This window comes from Plectropomus leopardus, chromosome 16, assembly GCF_026936395.1.
Source record: "Plectropomus leopardus strain MGB_pleo_1.0 chromosome 16, ASM2693639v1, whole genome shotgun sequence".
Classification (NCBI taxonomy): Eukaryota; Metazoa; Chordata; class Actinopteri; order Perciformes; family Serranidae; genus Plectropomus; species Plectropomus leopardus.
The window spans coordinates 25299915-25323854 of NC_142191.1; the positions used below are offsets into that span (position 1 = coordinate 25299915).

The window sequence follows — 23940 nt, forward strand, 5'->3', positions numbered from 1 at the left end:
ATGTCCTGGAGGGTGCACTAGAGCTGATTGATTTGACTCAGAAGTGCATGAGAGCAGTGGTTTAAAACCTGAGGCTCAGGACCCCTCCAATGGCTCACAAGATAAATCTGATGGGTTGTAAAATGATTTATGACATAATAAAGGGGAAAAAACATTGTTCTGCTACCTACATTTATGTTTTAGTTATTTTCTGACTTTGGTGAATAAAAAATTAAGTTTACAATGAAATAACAAACCATGTTTCTCTCCAACACTAGTGATGACATCTCAACGGCAAAATCGACTGAGCCAAAGAAAGCCAAGAAGACTCGTTGGTGGCATCGTCTCTCTAAATGGTTTAAGGTATGGTTTATGTTAGACTTAATGAGAGCACTACCCAAAAGTGATGAAGTTTATTAGTGTCTTGAACCATGACAGTTGATTTTTCCACCAACAGAAAAGACGACAGGGTTCTAAAGTCCAAGATCAAGAAATCTGTCCTGGAACACCAGAAGTAACGAGAGAGACCACCGAGAAGAACAAGTCTGACAAGACTGATTCTGACGGAAACAAGATGGAAGAAAACAAGACCGATATGGAAACAGAGACGAATGAAAGCAAAACAAATGAGAATGAGACGGATGAGAGGGACGAGAAGGAGATAGATGAGGAGGAGACGGATGAGAGGGACGATCAGGAGACGGATGAGAGGGACGAGAAGGAGACGAATGAGAGGGACGAGAAGGAGACAGATGAGGAGGAGACGGATGACAGCGAGACGAATGAGAGCAAGATGGATGTGAGGGATGAGAAGGAGTCGGATGAGAGGGACGAGAAGGAGACAGATGAGGAGGAAACGGATGAGACCGAGACGAATGAGAGCAAAACGGATGAGAGGGATGAGGACACGGATGAGAGGGACGAGAAGGAGACAGATGAGGAGGAGACAGATGAGAGGAATGAGAAAGACACGGATGAGAGGGACGAGAAGGAGACAGATGAGGAGGAGACGGATGAGAGTGAGATAGATGAGAGCGAGACGGATGAGAGCAAAAGTGATCAAAGTGAGACAGAGAAAAATGAATCAGACAAGAGTGACAAGAACAAGACCAACGAGGACAAGAGTGACAGTAAGAAAGACAGTTTTCCCAGCAGTAGATTTGGAGCACCAAGAGAGAAGGTGGAGATCTACTCTCTCATTGGCGGCCAACCGGACTTACTCAAAAAGGACCTCTCGCACTGTGGGTTTCCTTACAACACTATGACGGAGCAGGAAATCATTGAAGCGCTGATGGTAGAAACGTTTTACAGGTATGATAAAAACTCCCTGCATCAATATCAGTGATGATCATGTAACAGCTGTCTTAGATTGAATGTTTACACTGCATTTGTATTTACATTGTGTTTTTTGGGTTTTGTCTTCCTCTGTAGCAACAGAAGGAGTCATATTGGATTTGACGTCTGTGCAAAGACTAGCACCACCTCCATCAACCACTTTGGGTAAGTACATCTACACAAGCAGTAACACAAGTCTTAACACCCATGAACATGTCAAAAATGAGCTCCGCTCTATGATTGGTCAGTGATGATTTAACTGGTTGTGTTTGTCAGGTTTCCAAACATTGGGCAGAGCTGCTACATGAATTCCTGCCTGCAGAGTCTCCTAACACTGAAGAATTTCATCAGGGACATCAGCTGCCAGGAGCGCGCCTGGAACTCTAACCCCAACGCCCAACTAGTGAGGTACAGCAGCCCCGCAATATCACCATGTCACGTCACCTTTAGGTTGGATGAACAAAAAAACAAAACACCTATCTCTTCTTTTTCACCTCTGCAGACGATTCTTGGCGATAAGAGATGCCCACACCTCCACGGACTTCAACAGAAAAAGGCTTCTCCTGCGCTCATTTAAGGAGGCGGTCTCGGTCCAGGCACCTGAGTTCAGTGACTGTCAGCAAAAAGTAAGTCAGCTGGTTTTATGTTTCATTATCTCACCTCCCCTAATAGTTTCTCTCCTGTGTATTAACTCCCCTGTGTGTTTCTGTGTGTTCAGGATGCTCACGAGTTCCTAACGATGGTCCTGAACCAGATGTGGAGCCTGTCCTCTCAGCTGCAGGACACCGCAGCCTGCACAGGTAGAAGATTCAACTGCCCTGTGGAACGTCACCTGACGTTCAAAATGGACACGACCAGGACATGCAAGAGGTAAAACCATAGTAAAAAATAACATCATCATCACACTGACGTTTTCTTGGTCAAGGAAAAGTCAAGGAAAATATTCTAAAGTGTATTATTCCTTAAATGTGCAGGTGTGGGGCCCAATCGAAAAGACAGGAGGTGTACACCAACCTGTCTCTGGATCTTGTTCCTGGAGGCTCTGTAGAAGACATGCTCCAGCAGTACCTAAAGGTAAGACCCATCTGTCCTCGTTCAGTCACATCATCATTGACTTAACACATGCAGGTTGTGTATGTGTGCATAGTTTGTAACACAGAGACTGTTGTCTTTATTCTGTAGGAGACAAAGTTGGAGTACAGATGTCAATGTGGAGGAAACACATCGGGACAGAGGCTGGCCTTCAAGACCCTGCCAAGGTAAGTGACATTATCTCCGTAATAAATGATCTAACAGCGGGCCCCCAGGAAGTGCGCTGGGCTGTGAAGCCATATTTTGCAGTGGCCAAATAGTAGTACTGCAATTTCCACAATCCATCACGTGATACCATTGGGCCAAAAAAGACTTTGTTCCTTTGACTTACATCGGGAAAGAAAGGTCTGTAAATCAGTGGATACGTTTTCTGAGCGCCATAACCACCACAAGATTATTTGCTTCTCTATCAGGATTTCATCCGTTTGGTCTGAAAACATTTGAAAAGCCTGGAAAGAGCCACAAAATTGCATAATTTTATCCCCATTCAAGTTAGCAGAGTGATAAACCAGAAGTCAGTCACTCAGCCAACTTCTGCTGTAAGTCTCTAGTGCATCTGCTCTGTGGGCCCAATGTTGCAGAAGCAGCACCAATCATTTTGGGTCAATTCATTCTGTGGAAATAGAAAATTTTTGGCGAATTCGTGCACCCCTGAGCACCTTTTATAGAAATGAACGGGGGCCCGTCTTCAATGCTGCATTCAGGTCTCTTAATACATGTATGTGACAACATCTGAGTGGTTCCCGAACTGTGCTCCACTATCCCTAAGAGATCTCACAAGTTCTTAGTGTTCTAAAAAATGTTTGATATGACAGTTCAAGTGTTGTGATAATTTTCTAACCATTTTTTTTCTTTGCCTACAGAATTCTTGTTTTGCACGTCAAGCGTTTCTGCTTCACGTTATCGTACAGGATGGAGAAGGTGCACGACCCTATCGTGCTGCTCAGGGACCTTATAGTGTCTTCCGAGGAGGTAAAACAAAACGAACCTGAGAACAAACAGAAGCATCAGGCTCATGTGAAAGTATTTATGTGGACTGCGCATGTAAAGCTAACACCTTTTTGTTTCTTCGCAGGACGCTGCCTGCTACAGTCTGGTCAGTGTCATCAACCATTTGGGCTTCACTGGAGAAGCAGGTAAGATATCACACACTGAAGGCTCAGTGGGACCTTTTGTTGCTCTGTGAGGAGTCAGTAATGGCTTCACCTGTTTTACTGCAGATTTGATTGCTTATTAGAAAGTTCATCCAGATTTATGGATGAATTGCGAAGAAGACGAGCAAATAATGAAATCGCAGATTCTGGTATCGGTTGAAGTAAGTTCTCTCTCCTCTGCTGCATCTTCGAGTGTTAACAATGATCTCTCTGCTCTTAGGACACTACATCAGTGACGGCGTTCATCCAGACAACCAGGACGGGCCATCTGACCGCTGGCTGACGTTTAACGACTCAGTGGTCACAGAAACAACTGGAATGTCTGTGTGTGAGCAGCGGCGGAAGACAGCCTACATCCTGTTTTACAAGAAACATGTAAGAAGACAACACTGTTCACATCCTTCACTACAGTCCAAAAGAAGAAACATAGTTTGAAATGCACCATATCGTATATACTGTGAGGGATTTGTATGTATTTACAGGACTAAAACAGGAAGTAGAAGATGGGACGCACCAGTGGAACTCCAAAGGACCCGACGGTTCTGATCCCAAGTTGTCACATATTACAGCTTTGTCAGAGGATTTTAATGTTTACATATTAACGCTGTTGACGCTCTGGGACACCAGACAATGCAGGGTGACACCGAAAGCACTTGGTTAGATTTAGGCAACAAAAGCAGGTGGTTAAATTTAGAACAAGACTAAGTTAAAACCTAGTGTATGGTTTGATGGTGTACAGTGGTTCCCATCATTTTACCTCCAGGGAATTTATTACTATCACTGAGAAAACGGATGACATATTTTATTGATTGATATTATATTTATATTTATTTTTATATTATATTACATTGTATTTAATTAATAACAACATCAGTAGAAAACAACTGCTAAAGTGTACAATTGCCCCAAACCTAACTGCAGGAGGTTTGTGTCTGATTAGCAATTATGGTGAATTTTGAACAGATGAGTTTCCTGATATTTGTTGAGACTATTTATAGGCTTCTATATACCTACAATCATACTTTTTTAAAGGTTTCTTTTTGAGAAGTTCTTTTTGACGGGCCATCTTTTCTACAAGGATGAGTTTTTTTAGCAGGCAGTGATTGCTCTGCAAATACAGCTTGAGTTCAGGTCCTCACTGTGCCCTGGGAGATTTAAAAGAAAAAAATTCTTAACAACAATCTAAACTTAGAAAAATGCTATTACATTAAGTTATCTCTGCAGAAATCAATGAACTGCTGAAATAGGCATTGTTGTTCATTTAATTTACTATATTTTTACTTTTTTAACATAAAGAAGGCCTCATGACCCACTGGGAAGCTTTGGCAACCCGTAGTAGGGTCAGAACCCTGAGGTTGGGAAGCAGATGTGTGTGAAACACGCTGCAGTCCAGCCCAAAATTCATGTGGCCTAAATACAAATTTAAATGCAGAACAGTACAGTTAACTTAAGACACAGCCACACAGCGGAGGGGAGCTCCCCTGTGTGACTATGTCTTAAGTTGTGACTGAGACTCTGTGTGACTGTCCCCCGTATGACTGGCGGAGGCTGTGCTGCCTTCAGCCGCTATCAGAGCCAAGCTGATACCGATAGTTAGTGAATTGTCCTGTCGCTGCTGATTACCAAACGGAGAATTCTGCCATTGTGCCGGTACCTGGTCCGACACGTAACGCAGTCTCAATCGGTGCCCGACTTTCTTCACCACCTGTTAAGACACTGTGACAAGTATTAGTTATTAACGTCTAAAGAAATGTAAGGCTCGTGTCTTACGGACTAAGGAGGTGATCCTCTCTCGCTCGTTAGCTGTCTCGCTTGCTATTTCCACAATGCTGCCATGTTAAAGTGGTTACAGAAAATGAGAATAACTTTACAATAATACAGACTCAGCATCTGTCAGTGTGTCCCCGCGTCCACACCAATTAATTTAATTTAATTTATTTTATTATTAAATAAAATTATTAATTTTATTTTCAATAAAGAACAAAGGCCAATGCGAGAAACTGGAATATCACACCATCAGTCACACTGATTGATGGTTCAACTTTGCGATTCACTCACGGAGTTAACCTTCAGTTTCTGACGCCAAAATCACTGACAAAGCTGTAGCATTTGACGACTTCGGAAGGGGAACAGGCTGGAAGACCTGGTACCAGGAGAGGGGAACACCGTGGGGACAGAGAAGGTAAGTATGGTGTCTTTCCTCCAAGCGGAGAACACGAAGATGACGACGGATGAGGACAAGCAAAGGATGAACAACAAGGAAGGAAGACGCAGAGGTGAGGGACTCCAGTCACTTGACATGATAGACTTGACTTGCTTGATTCTCACCGCAGTGACTTGGGACTTGCTTGTGACTTAAGACCTGAGACTTGACCTGAGACTTGCTCGTGACTTAAGACCTGAGACTTGCTCGTGACTTAAGACCTGAGACTGGCTCGTGACTTAAGACCTGAGACTTGCTCGTGACTGGAGATGGCTTGTGACTTAAGACCTGAGACCTGCTTGTGACTTAAGACCTGAGACTTGCTCGTGACTGGAGATGGCTTGTGACTTAAGACCTGAGACCTGCTCGTGACTTAAGACCTGAGACTTGACCTGAGACTTGCTCGTGACTTAAGACCTGAGACTGGCTCGTGACTTAAGACCTGAGACTGGCTCGTGACTTAAGACCTGAGACTTGCTCGTGACTGGAGATGGCTTGTGACTTAAGACCTGAGACCTGCTTGTGACTTAAGACCTGAGACTGGCTCGTGACTTAAGACCTGAGACCGGCTCGTGACTGGAGACGGCTCGTGACTTAAGACCTGCGTCCGGCTCGTGACTGGAGACCTGCTCGTGACTTAAGACCTGAGACTGGCTCGTGACTTAAGACCTGAGACCGGCTCGTGACTTGAGACCGGCTCGTGACTTAAGACCTGAGACCTGCTCGTGACTTAGGACCTGAGACTGGCTCGTGACTTAAGACCTGAGACCGGCTCGTGACTTGAGACCTGCTCGTGACTTAAGACCTGAGACTGGCTCGTGACTTAAGATCTGAGACCGGCTCGTGACTGGAGACGGCTCGTGACTTAAGACCTGAGACCGGCTCGTGACTTGAGACCGGCTCGTGACTTAAGACCTGAGACCTGCTCGTGACTTAAGACCTGAGACTGGCTCGTGACTTAAGACCTGAGACCGGCTCGTGACTGGAGACCGCTCGTGACTTAAGACCTGAGACCTGCTCGTGACTTAAGACCTGAGACTGGCTCGTGACTTAAGACCTGAGACCGGCTCGTGACTGGAGACGGCTCATGACTTAAGACCTGAGACCTGCTCGTGACTTAAGACCTGAGACTGGCTCGTGACTTAAGACCTGAGACCGGCTCGTGACTGGAGACGGCTCGTGACTTAAGACCTGAGACTGGCTCGTGACTTAAGACCTGAGACCGGCTCGTGACTGGAGACGGCTCATGACTTAAGACCTGAGACCTGCTCGTGACTTAAGACCTGAGACTGGCTCGTGACTTAAGACCTGAGACCGGCTTGTGACTCGGGACTTGCTTGTGACTTAAGACCTGAGACTGGCTCGTGACTTAAGACCTGAGACTGGCTCGTGACTTAAGACCTGAGACCGGCTCGTGACTTGAGACCGGCTTGTGACTTAAGACCTGAGACCTGCTCGTGACTTAAGACCTGAGACTGGCTCGTGACTTGAGACCGGCTTGTGACTTAAGACCTGAGACGGCTCGTGACTTAAGACCTGAGACTTGCATGTGACTTATGACCTTAGACTTACTCGTGACTTGCTCGTGTGTGACTTAACCCCACCTCTAAGAAGACGCTCTGTGGCCATGAGCAGCTGGATGCCCAACAGCCCTCAGGAGGATGGGCCGTCGCCCCCCTAGAGAGCCTGGTTCCTCCCAAGGTTTCTTCCTCTCAGAGGGAGTCGTTCCTTGCCACCGTCGCCTCGCAGTTGCTGGACAGCAGGGTGAATCCCGCTCGTCTCATCAGCAGTGACACCATGTCGGAGCTGGATCTCTGACAGAGCTGTTATTGTCACGCTGGAGACATGGTTCTTTACCGTACCACCGTTTGGCTTGCTCTCTGGGGAGATGTATAAGGCTTTGTCTACATAGACACATTTTTGAAAATGCATATTCTTTAGTTTTTTTAGTTTTAGTTCTCTAAAAGATAAGATGTCCATCTTGGACCCATAACCACTTGGTATCCAGGTAGCCCGAGCATAAACCACGAGGGGCCCACATGGGTAAAGCAGTCCTGTGGGTGATTGACATAGATAGATAGATAGATAGATAGATAGATAGATAGATAGATAGACTTTATTGATCTCAAAACTGAGAAATTGGGGTGTAGCAGCGCCATACAGTATGAACAAAGAGAATAAAGAGCAAACAATATTAATAGAAAATAAAAGGAATACGCTTAAAAAACTAAAAACTAAGAGACTATACTTATATACTTATATACATATATACAAGTGTAAAGTGCGGAACAGTATCTGAATAAATAAAAATAAAGTCAGCAGTGTAGAGTGACATGGACATGACATGAGACTAATATGGAACCCATGGACAATCCCATAACATGTACATTTTTGGCCAATTAACCACCCACATGGGCCACACATACAAATGTTAGCTGGGCACTTTATGATGAGGGGAGACTGCAGTAGACAGCCAGCGCTAGACCATATTTTGTAAAATGATGGTGAGGAGGACAGAATCTTGTTTTAAATGACAGAAGAATATCCATTTTCAAAAATATCTGTATACATGTAGAAATTGCCTAAAAAATAAAATAAAGTGTTTGTAGAGGAAGGATTTTTGCTCTTTGTGTTTTACTTCCCCACAGTAGCAGTGAAAGTTGCTGTAGTCGAAACGAGGCTCAGTGAACAGTAAGTCTTCCTGGTGTTTGCACAGATACTCTTTAATGGATCTATAATTGTCTGTGAATGCTGAGGTCAAAGTGACTGTGTTATTTGTTTACAGGCTGTTTACATGAAGGTGTCTTTTTTTTTTAGATTAAGTTCTTGATAAATGGTCTTTCTATGTAACTTGGCTTTTGGTTTTATTTTTTCTAAATGATCATAAGGTGTGAACTCTTCACATAAAAATGGAAATAATTGGGATACAGGTAATGCATTGATGCCCCATTTTAGTTTCTTATTGTTTTGCGAATGGCTTGTAAGGCTACAGGATCCATTGTTACAAAAATTCGAGGAAACATTAAAAAAAGTTAAGAAAAAATATTCTGTATGCATGTTTGCATGAGGGATTTACTCATGACTGGCCTCCTAAACCATTTAATTTGGCTATTTTACAATAAAACTCACATTAAGTGTTTGTCTGTATGAAGCCCAGATTCCCTTCCATTGTTAATCTGGAGCACATGAGGCAGAAAACAGAGAACATGCTGTAAACTCAACATGTCAAACTGCTACACTAAATATTATTTTGTTGGTGTACATGAACCTGCTCCTTCTTAAAGTGAGCCTTCATTGTTTTTATTTTATGTTATTTTGTAAAGCACTGAGGATTGCATGAGGGCTGACTGTCACCTGCTGAGCCTGACGCAGCTGCTCTGTGTTAATTCATCAGCTGTGTGGTCTTTATATGGGCAGCAGCTTCCCTCTCTTCTTTTCTGCCAGATTCCCAAAGCTGTCCACCTTGTCCTGACTCACTTTTGTTTTTGCTCTCTGGCCTCTTAAATGCTTCCTAATCTAAAGAGAGTTGAGACTTTTGACTCTTCCCGTTACCTACAAAGAATCCTGCTCACTCTGACCAAAGCTGACTCCATTTCAGTGAGGCATGGTATGGAAAAACTACATAGCTGAAGTTTTCAGGCTGTTAATTGCTGATCCCAGGACTTGAATCTGCCCATCTGAGATGCAAAGGTTCAGAACTTTAAATACTCTCTCCTACTGAATTGAGAAATGTGAACACTGCTGTGAAGCTCAGTGAAGAGACAAACAGCTTTGCTCCGTTTTCACACAACATTGACCAGTTACAAATACTCAAAACGAGTTGATATACAGACTTAAAAACACAGACCAAAACTGCACAGAGAAATATGAACACTGCTGGGAAGTTCAGTGAAGAGACAAAAAGCCTTTTTCCATTTTCAAATAAAGAGTGACAGTTACTCAAAACTCAAAGAATACTCCAAGCAAGTTGATCTACAGACTAAAAAACAATACAGGGTTCCCACTAAAATGAAAAACTTGAGTTCAAGTTAAAGCATTCCACAATCACATTTTCCATGCCTTTAAAAGCCTGGGAAGTTTTGGAAAGTCATGGATTTTGTGGTGTGCAATGAAATGGTGACAGTAGTCCTTCAAGGATAACACGTCCATGTATTGTAACATAGCAGCAAATTTATTTTCTGAGGCTGAAAACGTAACGTGGCTCTAATATGTGTCTGTGTGACAGCATTTGTTTACATTCATTCTTCATTTTGGCCCTGCATTTCATCTCTCCCTCCATGTTGGCCAGCTAGCTGAAAATACAGTGACAGGCAAGTGGGGCAAGAAAAAAATATGTATATTATGGGTCCTTAAAGTCATGGAAAAGTTTTGAAACTTTGTCCATAAAATGTGTGAAAACCCTGCTTTTAGTTTTTATGCACAAAGGATATTATAGCATGTATGTTTGTACTTTTTAAAGAGAACACTGATTGGAGGAACTTCAGAGGCTAAAATAAAGGAAAGAACCTAAGTAAAAACGATCAAAAGAGGAAAAATAAACATGGTCAATGTTTTTCTCACATTTGCAATACAATGATGGACATCAGTTGGAGGTTTAGGAAAGATTACAGATCACTGAGATTTATGAGTTTAAACTGATGGCACCTCAAAACTGATAATCTTAATAAATTCTTTTTCTTATTGTGTATGTATTTCCTCTGCATACCAGTGATTGGATGAAAAAGAGGAGCAATTCAAATATTTTTCATCTGACAATAGAGGGAGCAGATGAGGACTCTGCAGCCCTTACTGGCGAGGGAATAGCGAGAGGAAAGAAGTGAATTTTGGGAGGAGAGAGGATGGTGGCATTTATAATCTGTGTGACGCACAAGGTGGACTCCTTTCTGTGTGTGTGTGTGTGTGTGTTCCTGTTATTTATAGTCCTGATTGGCGTCATCAGCTCTGAACAACCCACTGCTGTTTCAGAAAGTCACGCTGCGATGCAACATGTTAACCATCAGCATGCATCATGGCCCACACCCAACTACACACCGAGCTGTCACACACTGTGCGCGCGCGTGTGTGTGTGTGTGTGTGCGTGCGTGTGTGTGTGTGTGTGTGTGCATGTGACAGCTAATTCACATTGTGAATAAACCTCCTCTATCAGCTGTGCTGCAAACATGAGATTTCTACCAACACAAGTCCACAAGTCAGTGTAAACACATAAGAAATAATGAAGGAAAATCATCCTGTGATCAGAACTCATCCTTCTTACAGAAACTATATCTTTTCAGTCTTCATTTTTGAGACATAGTCTCATCCCTGATGTTTAATTTGAATACATTTTCCTGGCTTTTCTTTTCTTTTTATGGACATTTTCAACTGTGCTTTAAAAACCTTGAGCGAAAACAGCAGAAAGTTTTTATGCTTAGCTGCGAAATGTGACAAAGTTTAATGGAAACAGATTTGGTGAATAATTTCTGACATGAAGCAATGTGGCTTAGCACGCCACATGCCATTGAAGATCTGAAAACATCGGATCTCTGTGGAGCGACGACGAGAGTAACACTCCTCAGATTAAAACATGAGACTTAGAGAAATGTGATATTTCCTTGGTTTTCAATTTGTTTATCATCAGAGCACTTTTTGGATGGAGCAAGGTTTACCACATCTCAACTACACATGCTGCCCACATTGTTTTGATACAAAGCTGGTTGAAAATCAGAGAAAGTAGCCCTTCAATTGTACCACAGACTGAGTGGATGATCCCAAAATGAGGTCAGATCCTTTATATTCTGTCATACGTCTGTCACTTAGGCATATTATTGTATTATATTGGGAATATTTTTGGGAATATTTTTTTCAGGGAGATTTTTAGCATGATTGCAGATAATGTGCTTTAATTTAACTGGAGTCTGTTTTTTGGAGGGTGTTCAGCTTTTACAATACAAAAACATCAAAGGACAAAAAATAGAGTTTAAGTACAAAAAACAATTGAAAAAAAGTTACATCACTCAATTATTTTGAAATGATCTTAAATATAATATTCCCCTTTTTCTTTAATCTTTCTAAGAACAGAAAAAAACATAGCTATAAAGCTGAACCAATTTTCGTGCCAAACCGGTAGCAAGTACATATCTGTCTCCATGTTACATGCAAATCTGTTGTTCTCCTTTCAACTTGATGCCAGATCATCGACGCCAAGTGTGTCTCAACATGTTTTCAGTGTGTTCTCGGAGCTTCAAAGTGTCACTGCAGGAACTGCCAGAGTCACCAAACCCCATAAAAACCGAGTGAAAGCACTGTAAAACTGCTGCGAGTAGCAATTCAGACAGGGGGTGTTTTTTTTCAGGTTTTGGTGTAATTATGACTTTAAAAAAATATATGGAGGGAAAAAGGTTTAGTTGAGCTTAAACTTAATCTTGGTAGTGTTATTTTAACCCATTCATGAAGCACTTTATGTGGTGAGTTGATGGAGCTTACTGGAAACACTTTGGCAGGACAGAGTCACTCGGTGGAAAAGGATCCAGCTCGCTGACGTTGTGGTCCATTTGTCATCTGACAGAGCACTGCAGCACTTTCAGACTACTGGAGGAGGCTGCTGTTTTTATTTTGTTTTTAAATATGGCTAGGCTCCATAAATGCTGCATCCTACACTTCCCAAAATTCACGCAACATCTGCACTTTAAATGTGTGGTCTCAAAGCCCAATCAGAGAAAATTAGTGTAATCTTACAGAGAAGAAGCAAATAAAACAATCTAAAACAAAAAAGATCACTCAGTTAAAATTGATGAAATGGTTAAAAGAAAGCAAAGAATAAATCTGGTTAGATTAAAAAAAAAAACAAAACAAAAAAACCATCATGGTTTAGCTTAAAATAAGTTCCCTACACTTGTTGCAAGCGTAATGTAACTTCATGTGACATACGTCACCAGCATTGCGTGCTACACTGGCACACTGTCATTATTCCAAGAACTCACTTTCAGTTTTATGCAGGACACAAAAAGCGGTCTCCAGCTGAAACTAAGCAAACTTTCTCACACTTTTCAATATGGCAGTTGCTCAGTGTCATGAAAGTGCTGCCTGTCTCTACCACTTGAGAGTCCCTCGGTGCGCCGGTTTCTGACGCTGAGGACTGCTGTCTGAACATCAGCATCTGACGAGTTGGGAGTGAGACCGGGGTTTCAGATTGAAATCTGGTGTTGGCTGGGACAACACTGCTTTTGGCTAATTAACAAATGCTAAAAGTTAGCACGGACATGGATTTTGGCATCTACAATTCTACAATTCTACAATTTCATTTAGCAGACGCTTTTATCCAAAGCGACGTACAACACAAGCAAGAATTTAGACTTAAGGAAAAAACCCTTAGTAAGTGCAAAAAGTGCTTCAGGTGTGATTGGTCACAGGTATTGCCGTCATGGCATCATGGCATCATGGCATCATGGTTAACATGAAGCAACACACAGCTTCTGTTGCACTTCGTCTGTTTTCTCTGAGGCTTTGTTTCTCAAAAGCTTGGATGTGTAGACAAAAGTTTAGAGACAGTTTACTTTTTTTGTTGCCCTTTTTGTATTTAAGCTGTTATGTCCCTCTAGGCCTGTTTGTTTTAGACCACTTTCACTCTTTGCTGTTGGTGTCTCGAGATGTCGGAGGTCTGACAGCTGAGGTTTGTTCTTCTTGTTCCTTTTACCGTCAGTATGAGCCGCTCTGGATGAAAGCATCGTCTCCAAAACCCAAAATGTGAGACAGCTCAGAGTGCTGTGTGGGATGTTCTGACAGTTTGATAGATAGAGGAAAGACTGGGCCACAGTTTGGCTGCAGGATTTCGGCTTGAGGTCTGGGGATGTTGTGGTGGCACTCATGAGAAACAGTATCTGCGCCCACACAAACACACACACAGACACACAGACACACAGACACACACACACACACACACACACACACGCACACACAGTGCCCGGCAGCTATAATGTTCCTGTCCACAGGCAAAATGAGAGACAATCAAGTATCATTTCCTGTGTTACTCTCTGTTCCATGTTTGCTACATCGGCGGGAGGAAAGTTGCGTCTTCCTCGTGTATATTTGTGACAGATAGAAAGACAGAGACACAGGGGATGAAGTCTGTCAGACAAGATAAATCCTTTCAGTGAATCATGAAACTTTGCTCCCAGTTTTAGATTTTCTGAAGGGTATTTGTCAGTCTACTTCCACCTTTTAGAAATTCAGCACAAAGCTCCGGGTTTCAAAGTGTTAATCCCGCATTGCAAATGATCAGAGACAGTAAATCGCCAATGATCACGAACCACTGTGGCTTATATGTGGATTAAAATAAGTACAGTTAACAATTTGAGTTCCACAACAATCCAGCTTGTATGTGTGATCTATTCTTTCAAAAGACAAATATAACGCGTTAATTTGAAGGCCTAGGCGACATTTGAGAGAAATAAAACATTTAGTGGGAATAAGCCTTCTCAAAGATCAACCTTAGACCCCTTCTTTGTCTTTTTTGGGACTGGGAAACAATTCCATCAGGCCTACGTGCAGCATCTTGCTCAAAGGCACCTCAGCTGTATGTTTAGGAAACAAGCTGTCCATGTTTTGTATCAGCTCATTTTTTTATTGATTACAGCATCTTTCGAGGTGTTAACTCCTTTACAAAGTTCAAACCATGATGAAACACAGAAAGACAAACATAAAAACAAAGTAAAAATATACAACGGATGTACTATCAGCCAGTATATGATCAGTGTGTATAAAACAAAGCCTCCGCGCAGTGCAGAGGCGCAGCCGCGTACTGCGTCTACAAGCGAGCTCATTCACTCCTCTCTCATACAAAAATAAAGCTACAAACGTCCTGGTCAAATGGTCACTATCCTCTCTGTCTTTTACACCATTTCCTTCATCTGAACCGACATCAAGAAAAAAAAACAACTTTGCAATGGTGCAAATAAAACTGATCCATAAGTAGTGTCTTCCATGTTGAGTTCTGTGACAAAATAAATGTGTTTTGCTCCAGATCAGTTTTGGATTTTAAGATTTGTGTATGCCTCAGCTGGTTTAAACACGTCAGCTGAGCATTATTTAAATATTGTACCACATGTGAGCTCGGTCAGTTGAAAACGCTCCCGCTTGAGCTGTGATTTCAGTATCTGGACACAATCCATTCAGGCTTCTGTGAGGACAGCTGGCGCCTCCTGGTGGTCAGCTGGTGGCTATGCGCTCTGAACAGCACTCTGTGGACTGGAGGACTCTGCAACGACAAAAAAATTTAAATGAAATAAAACAATATTTCACACTTATCAGCCAATTATTAGTTTTTCACAGATGTACTGGTATCCATGTTGGCCAATAAGAAATTACAGATGATATTTAACCTCTTAAGACCTGAGCGCTTGTTTGATATGCATTTTTTATCTCTTTGCTATTTGGGCTTATTGGACCCCGATGAGTATAAAAACTAAGCAAAAATGCTGTCAACATATGTTGACACTCGGTCTGAATTTCCTTAAAACACAATAAAGTCACCTTTGTGTAATAGAGTGGAAAACTCTTTATTTCCACCCTGAACACAGCATTTTTTTCCTGACTGCTTTTGCATGTATTAATAACACATAGAAACATATTTTTGAACATGTTTTGATAATCACAGTGCAAAAAACAAAATGAAGTAACAATATTTTTGCCCCTTTTGGAAATTCACAGCTACAGTAAGACATCATATGCTTTTAACAAAATATAAAACATTCAAAGCATTTTGCATTGTCACTGTTGCATATTAATAACACGTACACACATGTTTTAAATGTCATAGTGCAAAAAACGAAATAAAACAAAAAATGCCCCTTTTGGACAGTCACAGCTACAGTATGGCTCATTTGAAATGCTGTTTCAGGAAGACATCATATGCCTATAACAAAGTATAAAACATTCAAAGCATTTCGCATTTGCAATGTAAAAAAAAAAAAAAAAACAAGAAAAAACTAAGAATGCCCTTTTCCCTTAGGAACATGTACACAACTATGTGTGAAAGGCTGTGTAACAGTTGCGATCGGCTTGCAAGCACAAGAACACCTTGCAGATCGCGCAACGCACTCGGGTTCACTCAGTGCAGCCTGCTGCTCTGCAGCGTGCTGCATTCTTCAGGCTGATCATTTCTGGGAGACGTGCATTAGCCCTCCTGCGGACTGAGACATGGGGCACTGTTGTCACTGGACGTTTTTTTCCTTGTTTTGAATCGTATTCTTCCTCCCCTGACACTTCTGAAAAGTCTGCATCGTCTTCTTGACTGTGATGCTGGGCCAAGAGGGCGTTAGCCACTTCCATACAGAACTCAAGGAACTGCATGATGCTCTTCTTGGGTGCACCACATGTTGTGAGGTCTTTGCGGTACAGTATCCAGCTGTTGGCTAAAGCCAGATCTGTGAAGTGCATAAGCATTCGCATTGTCCACTTCTTAGTATGAGCGCTCATGCGATAGTAACTGATCATCCTGTCAACCAAGTCAACTCCACCCATCTTGAGGTTGTACTCACGGACAATGCTTGGTCGCGAGACAGACACATATTGTTTCAGTTTTTTGTCCCAGCGCTGGCAGGTGTCTTCGGGCTGTGTACCATGAACAACAGACATCATCAGTACTGGTTTGTTGTTGTACCACTTCACTACACACAACTTTCCATCTTCAGTGGAAACTTCTGTTGAGGTACCTCTTCCTGTGTTTTTCATGGTTATGTCAGTGGGTAACTTCTGCACTGCTGCAGCGACCCGGTTCTTCATTACTGTACCGGTCACGTACAGCTCCTTCTTCATCATTTGTTCTGCACATTGGATGCTTGTGAAGAACCGGTCGCTATACACTTTTGTGCCACGATGCAGAGTTTGACACAGACGAGCGATGACTAAGCTTCCCAAACCCAGACCCTCTGGTTCTTCAACCTGCTCAAGCAGTGCACCTGTACCTACCTGTATCCAGCACAATGCCATCTGCTGTAGCACAAACAAAGTTCTTTATGCCAACTGGGTTTGGCTTCATTGGCAGACATTGTCTACATGGACAGGCTCCTGTGAAAGGTATCATCTGCTCATCGATCAATATGCATTCAGGTCGGGTCTGAGACCTGCAGCCTTGCAGAATCCGATCCAGAAAAGGCCTCACCTTCCAGAATTTGTCACTCTTCCTCAGGTCTTCTGGCACATCGTCATCAATTAGCACTTTTAATGATTGCCTCAGTCTGAAGAATCTGTCGCGCGTGAATCTATCAGTGATGGCAGTGAATCTCAAGGCTTTGGACCAGTACATCCTGATTTTTGGGTATCCCACGCAGGACATCAAAATACAGGCACCAAAAAAATGGTAAACCTCATCTACTGATGTGCCGAGTGGGTCCTCACTCCTGGCTAGTGACATAGCATTAGAGCAATCTGAAATAACTTTCATCAAATCTTTATCTATGTACTGTTCAAAATAGTTTAGTGGGGTCTAGCCATGTCTGTCCTGCTCAGTATCGTCCTCATGCTCAAACTCGGCAAGGTTTGGCGTCAATGGAGTAGCCCTCCAGCGTATTCCACGTCCTGCATCAGAATCAGAATTAAAATAGCACTTAGTGCAAAGAAAGTCACAGGCAATTCACTGAGGTGTATTGGTGCATAACAAAGTTAAATCTGAGTGGACGTTTCTAAGAAATTTGAAGATTTATCTTCAAGGTGTGCCAAAATAAGAACAATTACCTTTATTGGATTGTCCCTGAGGGCTTGGTCCTGGTGTTGGCTCTTCTGGGCCATTATTTGAGTCATCAGCTTCAATCCGTTGTGTTTGACGGGGACGTCTGGGAGTGTGGGATCTGGCTTCATAGTCTGAACCTGTACCTGTCCCTGTCCCTGAATCTGTCAGCAAGTGAAGTAAATTAGCATTTTGCTACAAACACTGAATGGTGCTGTGTTTTGTTTTCCTCCCAATCCTTCACCTAGGCTTGAGGCCCCAACTGCCTAAAATAAACTCATATCCACTGGGTCTTTGCTAACCATTATTCTGACAACGGAGACGTTTACGTCCCCTGCTGTGCTCAGTGGGAATGGGGTCTTCTTCACCACTACTGTCGTCCTCACTGCTGCTTTGAACCTGTGGTGGGGGCTGATAACCAGCATCCAGGATGGCATCATCGTTGTCAGACAAATTATCCAAATCTGACTCGTCTCCATCAGGTAGCCAGATCAGCTCCAGTGCTCTTTCCACAGAAAAATGCTCTGAAAATAAAATCATGAAAAAATCAAATACAAATCCATGTAATTTATGTATACGTGTATTTATTTGTTTATTTATTTCACTGGGACAATGTACAGTTTTTTAGCTGCACTGGAATTAGCTATAAACCTATTTATAGCCGCTAGTCCTGGGCACATTTCAGCTAACGGATTAGCATTTTTAACCAAGCTAAGTCCCTCTGAACGCATACGTGTACATCATGTTTATCTTACTAGATTGTTATTTTTATTAATTTCTGTCAAATTTGCATGCCATGGCAAACCTACAATGCGTCTATGCATATCTAAACAAGAATAAGCCATGAAATATGATTGGACTTCTTACCTTGTCGATGTTTTGCTTTGGAGTGACCGGCAGAACTTTTTCTTGTACTCGTCGCCCTTTTGAATTCTTCCGGTAGTGTGTAGTACTCTTCTGTTACCACTGTGTGGTAGTGTAAGTATTCACGTTGCCATAAGGCCCCAAGTAAGCGGAATTAACTACTATGGTAATTTTTACCCAAAATGTGATGTCCACACATGTGTACGCAAGGTCTTAAGAGGCTAAGTCCCCGTGTTGTTACCTGTGTGCAGCGTGGCCGTCTTTATCCGGCTTTCCTCCAGCGTTAAGAAGCAGCTGCTCTTCTCTGTAGTCGCGTCTCCTGCCTCGATATCGCAGGTCACCACCATGATGGGACCCCTCCCCCCCTTCAGATGGACCTGGATGCTGTCCTGAGTCAACACACACGACAGCCTGCGTCAGCCTGATGATGCTGCTTTTATTCTGTCTACCTCCTGAATGTATCAGTCAGTGATGCAGAAAATGCCTGTATCTTCTGTTGTTTACCTCTTTGGGCGCAGGAACTTCCAACTTGGTTTCCTCCGGAGCTTTGACGACGATCACCGTCTGCTCCTCGAAGGCTCTGACCCGGCTGATGTCCTCATGGGTCACATAAGCCAACGTGCAAGAAAAGTTAAAGAAAACCTGCTTCATTGTTTTACACAACTGTTTTAGTCCACAAACTAAAATTAAAAGAAAGAAAAAAAAAACACATTTTAGGCGTAAATGGTTAAACTGAAGGTTTACAACATGTGACAAATGAATCTCTGGAAGGATATGCGGCGTTGTCCATGTCGTCGGTCATGTCGAAGAGCTGCTGGGCGCAGCTTTTGATGAGGCTGTCGAGCGTCTCCTCCACCAGCTTCAGGTTCTCCAGCTCTCTCTCGAACTTCTGCTGGTTCTTCCACAGAAAGCTGGAGATCTGACAGCTTCCTCTGCACAGACCACAGACAGCGCCATTACTGCGACGCTCGACGGCAACACACGAGACGTTTTTTCACTTGCGTTAAAGGGCAATCTTGACTTTGGAAATTATAGTTCTGAAGAATATCGATACAAGACGGAGCATAAATAATGTAAATTGAAGCTGCAACTAGTTCTTTTCACTGCTTATTCATTTGTTTATTATTTTTACGTATATATATATATATATATATATATATATATATATATATATATATATATATACACATTTTTTTTTTATTTTATTCATTTTTTGCCTAAAAATTCAATTTTTTTATGTCTGAAAAATACCAAAGATATCAACTGTACAATTTTCTAAACGGAGAAAAGCAGAAAACCTTCCATTTCTGAGAAGCTGAAATCAGCAAATGTTTTCAGTTGAATTGTTGGCAAATTTAATGGCGATACGCTCATCTATTCATTCTATTAATTGTGTATGACAGCCAATCATTGACTAAAATTACAGAAATGCTAGGATATGAATGTTTATGTTACAAACAAATAAAATCCAATGTATTGATTTCAGACCCTTTTTTTTTTGTTTTCTTTTGGGCTATAATGACAAATATGTGATTTGTTGTCGGTCATTATTAACACGAGCCAACATGGACTATTAAAGAATATAATTCCATAAAACACCAAAATATAGACGCAAACATGCGCAGTGAATGACGCAACCTAAAGACATCTCCTCACACCCCGTCTCCATCTGTTCACTCACATCCACTTGACCTTGTTGGCCGACTGCTTCTCGATGAGGCTGATGTCTTCCAGGACGTTGATGATGTCAAAGACTCGCCGCCTGCGGGTCTGCAGGCTCGTGGTCGCTTGCCGGAGGTCAACCGAGCTGTCCGGAGCATTCAGCAACAGCTCCAGGAAACGCTGCGTCAGCGTCCCCAGAGACACATCTGAATACACACCAAGAGTCAAAGATACGACTCTGAACATCTTTCTAAACCTTTACAGAGTTTACTTTCATCTGTGTTAATAAAAACAGATTAAAAAACAATAATAATAATCATTTCTACCAATCATCTTGTGCTTGAAGTCTGTATCTTATCCTTCATGTTAAATAATGTCAAATACGTAAAAGGTGAGGTCTTTAAGGTTAGACAGAAGCACACACCTGCTGTGACTCTCTTGGTCTGGATCCTCTGATTAGGGCTGATGCTGGAAAGAAGAGAAGAGATATCAATCAACTTTCAGCTAAATTTGTCATTTCTGTAAAGCTTATGAAAAATACGCTTTGTGCCAACGTGTGCAGGAACTATTTCAGTGTCCCGCAATACCTGCACATGACACTGGCCCCCCACAAGACTTGGAGCAAAAAATACGACTGAAGCAAACATTTATTTTAAGCAGGGCTATCGAACAATTCATTTGGTGAACTGCTGCATTTCTGTAGTCAATCTCGATTAATTGCATGTTTAAAATTCTTTTACTTTGCATTTTAAAACAGTTGTGAAGTCCACATTGACAAGTCTTAATCGGGAATCAAGTCAATGCAAAGTAATTGCATTAATGATCTTGACTTTTAGATGAATTTCTTTCCAATCAGTGCAGTGCTGATGGGCCTTGAAACAATAACTTAGAGGTTGGAGACAACTTCTCTGTGCTTATTTCTTAAAGGACTACACTATTTTTTTGGATAATTTTCTCTTTTCAAAAAAACTATTTATTAGGTAATTTGTTTGTCACTTTTTACTACTTTGTTGCAGTTTGTGGGACATTTCTTGCCCGGTCGGTCAGCGGCTTTTACCCCTGGTATTCGAAAGAAATCAAACCCATTTGCTTGGATTTCAAAGCCCGAAATAGCTCGTGAGAGGCGTCGAACCGCAGTCCAAGAACACCAATATGGATCCAGGTTTCAAGAGATTAACTTCTTCCACTTAGTTTCGCCCACACTCCAAAAAAAAAGTGCTTTGCCACTTTTGGTTATGCGGTTGCCCGCTGACATCATTCTGATGAAGCAGTCAGAAACACGTAAGATGAAAACCAGAAGCAGAGGTGTGTTTTACCCCGTCGTCTTGGCCTCTGGAGTCGTCATGGCACCCAGATCCTGAAATTCAGAAAGTGACAACCGCAGATGAAAACAGCTCTGGATACATCTGACACATTGTAAGTTTGGTATTCAACATTGAAGAGACTGACATTACAAAATCTGCAGGGTTCCCGACCCTTTTCACGGATAACATTTCAAAACTTTTCCATGACTAGTGAGCATACATGAAGGGAGAGACACAACGGAGTAGGTTTCATTTCAAATTTGGGGAGAACACATATGAAACAGGGGGGGTTGAATAATTTCCAGCATTTCGCTATATTTTTATGCACCAATTTGTGCCATTTCTGCATCAATTTATGGTTTAAATGTCTTTTGTTTTGAAGAAACCTTCGTGACGATAAACAAAAACATCCTCACACACTGACGCATATTAAAGATTCGTAATGCTGACAGCTTCAGGAAATAAACGAGCATTAATGTTACATTACATGGACAGGTATCCCTGGAAGATTTCTGTAACGACTTCTGTACACACAACAAAAATCCATGACTTTTCCAAAACTTTTTTTTAATTTCATGACATTTCCAGGTGACCGTGGGAACCCTGAATCTCGCTTGTTACAATCATGTTGCAGTTTTGGGAGTTATTACATGTTATTACTAAAAACAAAATGTTTTACAGAGAGATTCTATTGACACCCATTAAAACCGTCTCTGTCTAAAGAACCTGCATCACATCTGGAAGCATTTAAACATGATTTTTTTGGATCTGTTGTTTATTCAGGTCGGATATTTTGATAAATCAAAAGATAATAAACTTGAATGGGACCTACTTTATGGCACATATGTATAAAAATATGCAGTTTAATATTCAAAGAGAAAATGTGGTGACAGAGTAACTGTCCTGACCTGCTGTGGTGGATCCACTGCAGGAGGCTCTGGTGCCGGAGGCTCCACGTGAGCAGGACCATCATCCCCACCGTCATCTGCATCATCTTCATCATCATCACAGCCGCCACCGGTGGCCCACTGATCTTCTTCCTCGGACGATTCGGCTCCCCAGGGGCTGATCAAGGGCCCGTCCAGACAAGGGGGCATGATGGGAATGGCGTCACTGTTGACCCCGTTGGTGGAGATGTCCTCCGGCAGGAAGTGGTCCTCACAGATTAAATGCTGCTCCGTGGAGTCCTGCTTGTCCGTCTCCCTCAGCGCCGCCAGCCATACCTGAGCAAAGTCAGCAGCGTTACTGCAAAATGTCCCTGCTTACAGTAGAGGTCATTTGTCAAATTCATTTTATTCGAAATGTATCATTTAAATTTTTGCCTCAACAGTTTGCATCAACCTGGTTCTGTTTTTAAACTGAAAATGATTTCGTATCAGCTTTGGAAAAAGAAATACTCACACTCATATGTGTTTATTTATGTTGGGGGGAGGGTCACATATTTTCCCCCAATCCCTCAGAGAGATTAAAAAAAACCTGTAGCTTTGAGGAGGCTGATCTAATCTAATGAATAACGTGCAGTCCCTTGTTTCCCGTTATTTCCAATGGAAATTTCCCACCGTGTATATTCCTGGATTTCTGCAAACCCTTGTTTTTGGTAATACGTGGTGTTTTTAGCCAAAAAGCTATGCTAACAGTCTAACTTAACGTAACGTTAGCCAGATAACCGTATGTTAGATTTGGTCAAATTTTCACGTGACCGTACCTTGACTCGTGCGGGGTCTTTGGGGAAGTTGAAGAACCTCTTCGGTGGCCGGTTGAAGATCCCCCGGTTTGCCTCGCGGTTCGGACATCCAGAGACAACACACTTCCCCATGATGCCGACGTCTCCTCTCCCCCCGAACCGAGCCGGGCTACCGGCTCACCGAGCCCCGTTATTAACCGTTAACAAGCGCCACAATACGACTAACGTTGCCCGGTTTGTTTATGTGTCGTGTGTCGCCGCTGCTTTTCAGACCGGAAAGGGTGTGTTTATGAACCGGAAATACAACAACGGAGGGAGATATAGCAGAGCGCGCCAAATGAGCGCCATCTACTGCCTGAAGCCCGTTATTACACATCTACACAATAATATATGTGTGTGTGTGTCTGTGTATGTGTGCGTGTGCGTGTGTGTGTGTGTGTGTGTGTGTGTGTGTGTGTGTGTGTGTGTGTTTATTTATTTTTTTAATCCATTATCTGGTTTTATAACTTATGAAGGTACAACACTGAAAATCATGACAATGAAATCTCATTGCTTATATGAGATTTCCGGCACTTTTTATTTTAAGAGGAAAACATGAGGACTGAAGTTTAAAATTATAGCCTATATGTTTATATAGACTATTCGATATACTATACTATTTCATAAAAAATGTTATTACGACTATTACAGTTCCATTTATAGCTTATACTCAGGCCTATATAAGCTACTATATCTTTAACCTCTACTAGCCCTATATTATACAATAGCATATAACATCCCATAGCCTACCTTGTTTTAGGGATGATCGTTACTGAATTTTTTCCCCAATATCCAATATGCCTATATTTAGCAACTCATTTGGCCGATAAGCAACGCCACGTTTTTTCCCACCTATTTTTAGTGTTTATCTAGTCTTTTCTGTGGTAGAATTAACATCATATTATGTGAACTCTTATCATAAT

At 42.1% G+C, this 23940-nt stretch overlaps 2 protein-coding genes across 2 annotated transcripts; one reads left to right on the top strand and one right to left on the bottom strand.

Moving 5' to 3' along the window:
• Positions 1–237: 237 nt before the first annotated feature.
• Positions 238–4182, top strand: LOC148186911 (uncharacterized). The gene is made up of 12 exons (XM_088089752.1): positions 238–342; positions 437–1290; positions 1411–1479; positions 1591–1722; positions 1817–1940; positions 2033–2184; positions 2289–2388; positions 2497–2573; positions 3270–3378; positions 3482–3542; positions 3781–3935; positions 4043–4182. Exons 1-12 carry the CDS (start codon positions 238–240, stop codon positions 4046–4048), a joined length of 1944 nt encoding a protein of 647 aa, XP_087945878.1. The 3' UTR covers positions 4049–4182.
• Positions 4183–14341: 10159 nt separating this feature from the next.
• On the bottom strand, positions 14342–23270 carry e2f6 (E2F transcription factor 6). Its single transcript, XM_042503483.2, has 9 exons — positions 23000–23270; positions 22203–22517; positions 21307–21347; positions 20415–20458; positions 20010–20196; positions 19105–19260; positions 18833–18947; positions 18570–18717; positions 14342–14995 (listed from the first exon to the last, which is right to left on the bottom strand). Exons 1-9 carry the CDS (start codon positions 23108–23110, stop codon positions 14958–14960), a joined length of 1155 nt encoding a protein of 384 aa, XP_042359417.1. The 5' UTR covers positions 23111–23270; the 3' UTR covers positions 14342–14957.
• Between the last annotated feature and the right edge of the window lie 670 nt (positions 23271–23940).

Coding starts and splice junctions, on each gene's coding strand:
- LOC148186911 (XM_088089752.1), top strand. CDS start 238: ATGTTTCTCTCCAACACTAGTGATGACATCTCAACGGCAAAATCGACT. Junction 2,574..3,269: donor GCCTTCAAGACCCTGCCAAG/GTAAGTGACATT, acceptor CTTTGCCTACAG/AATTCTTGTTTTGCACGTCA. Junction 3,379..3,481: donor TTATAGTGTCTTCCGAGGAG/GTAAAACAAAAC, acceptor GTTTCTTCGCAG/GACGCTGCCTGCTACAGTCT.
- e2f6 (XM_042503483.2), bottom strand. CDS start 23,110: ATGGGGAAGTGTGTTGTCTCTGGATGTCCGAACCGCGAGGCAAACCGG. Junction 20,197..20,414: donor GACCAAGAGAGTCACAGCAG/GTGTGTGCTTCT, acceptor GTGTGTATTCAG/ATGTGTCTCTGGGGACGCTG. Junction 14,996..18,569: donor GACGGCCACGCTGCACACAG/GTAACAACACGG, acceptor TTGTCGTTGCAG/AGTCCTCCAGTCCACAGAGT.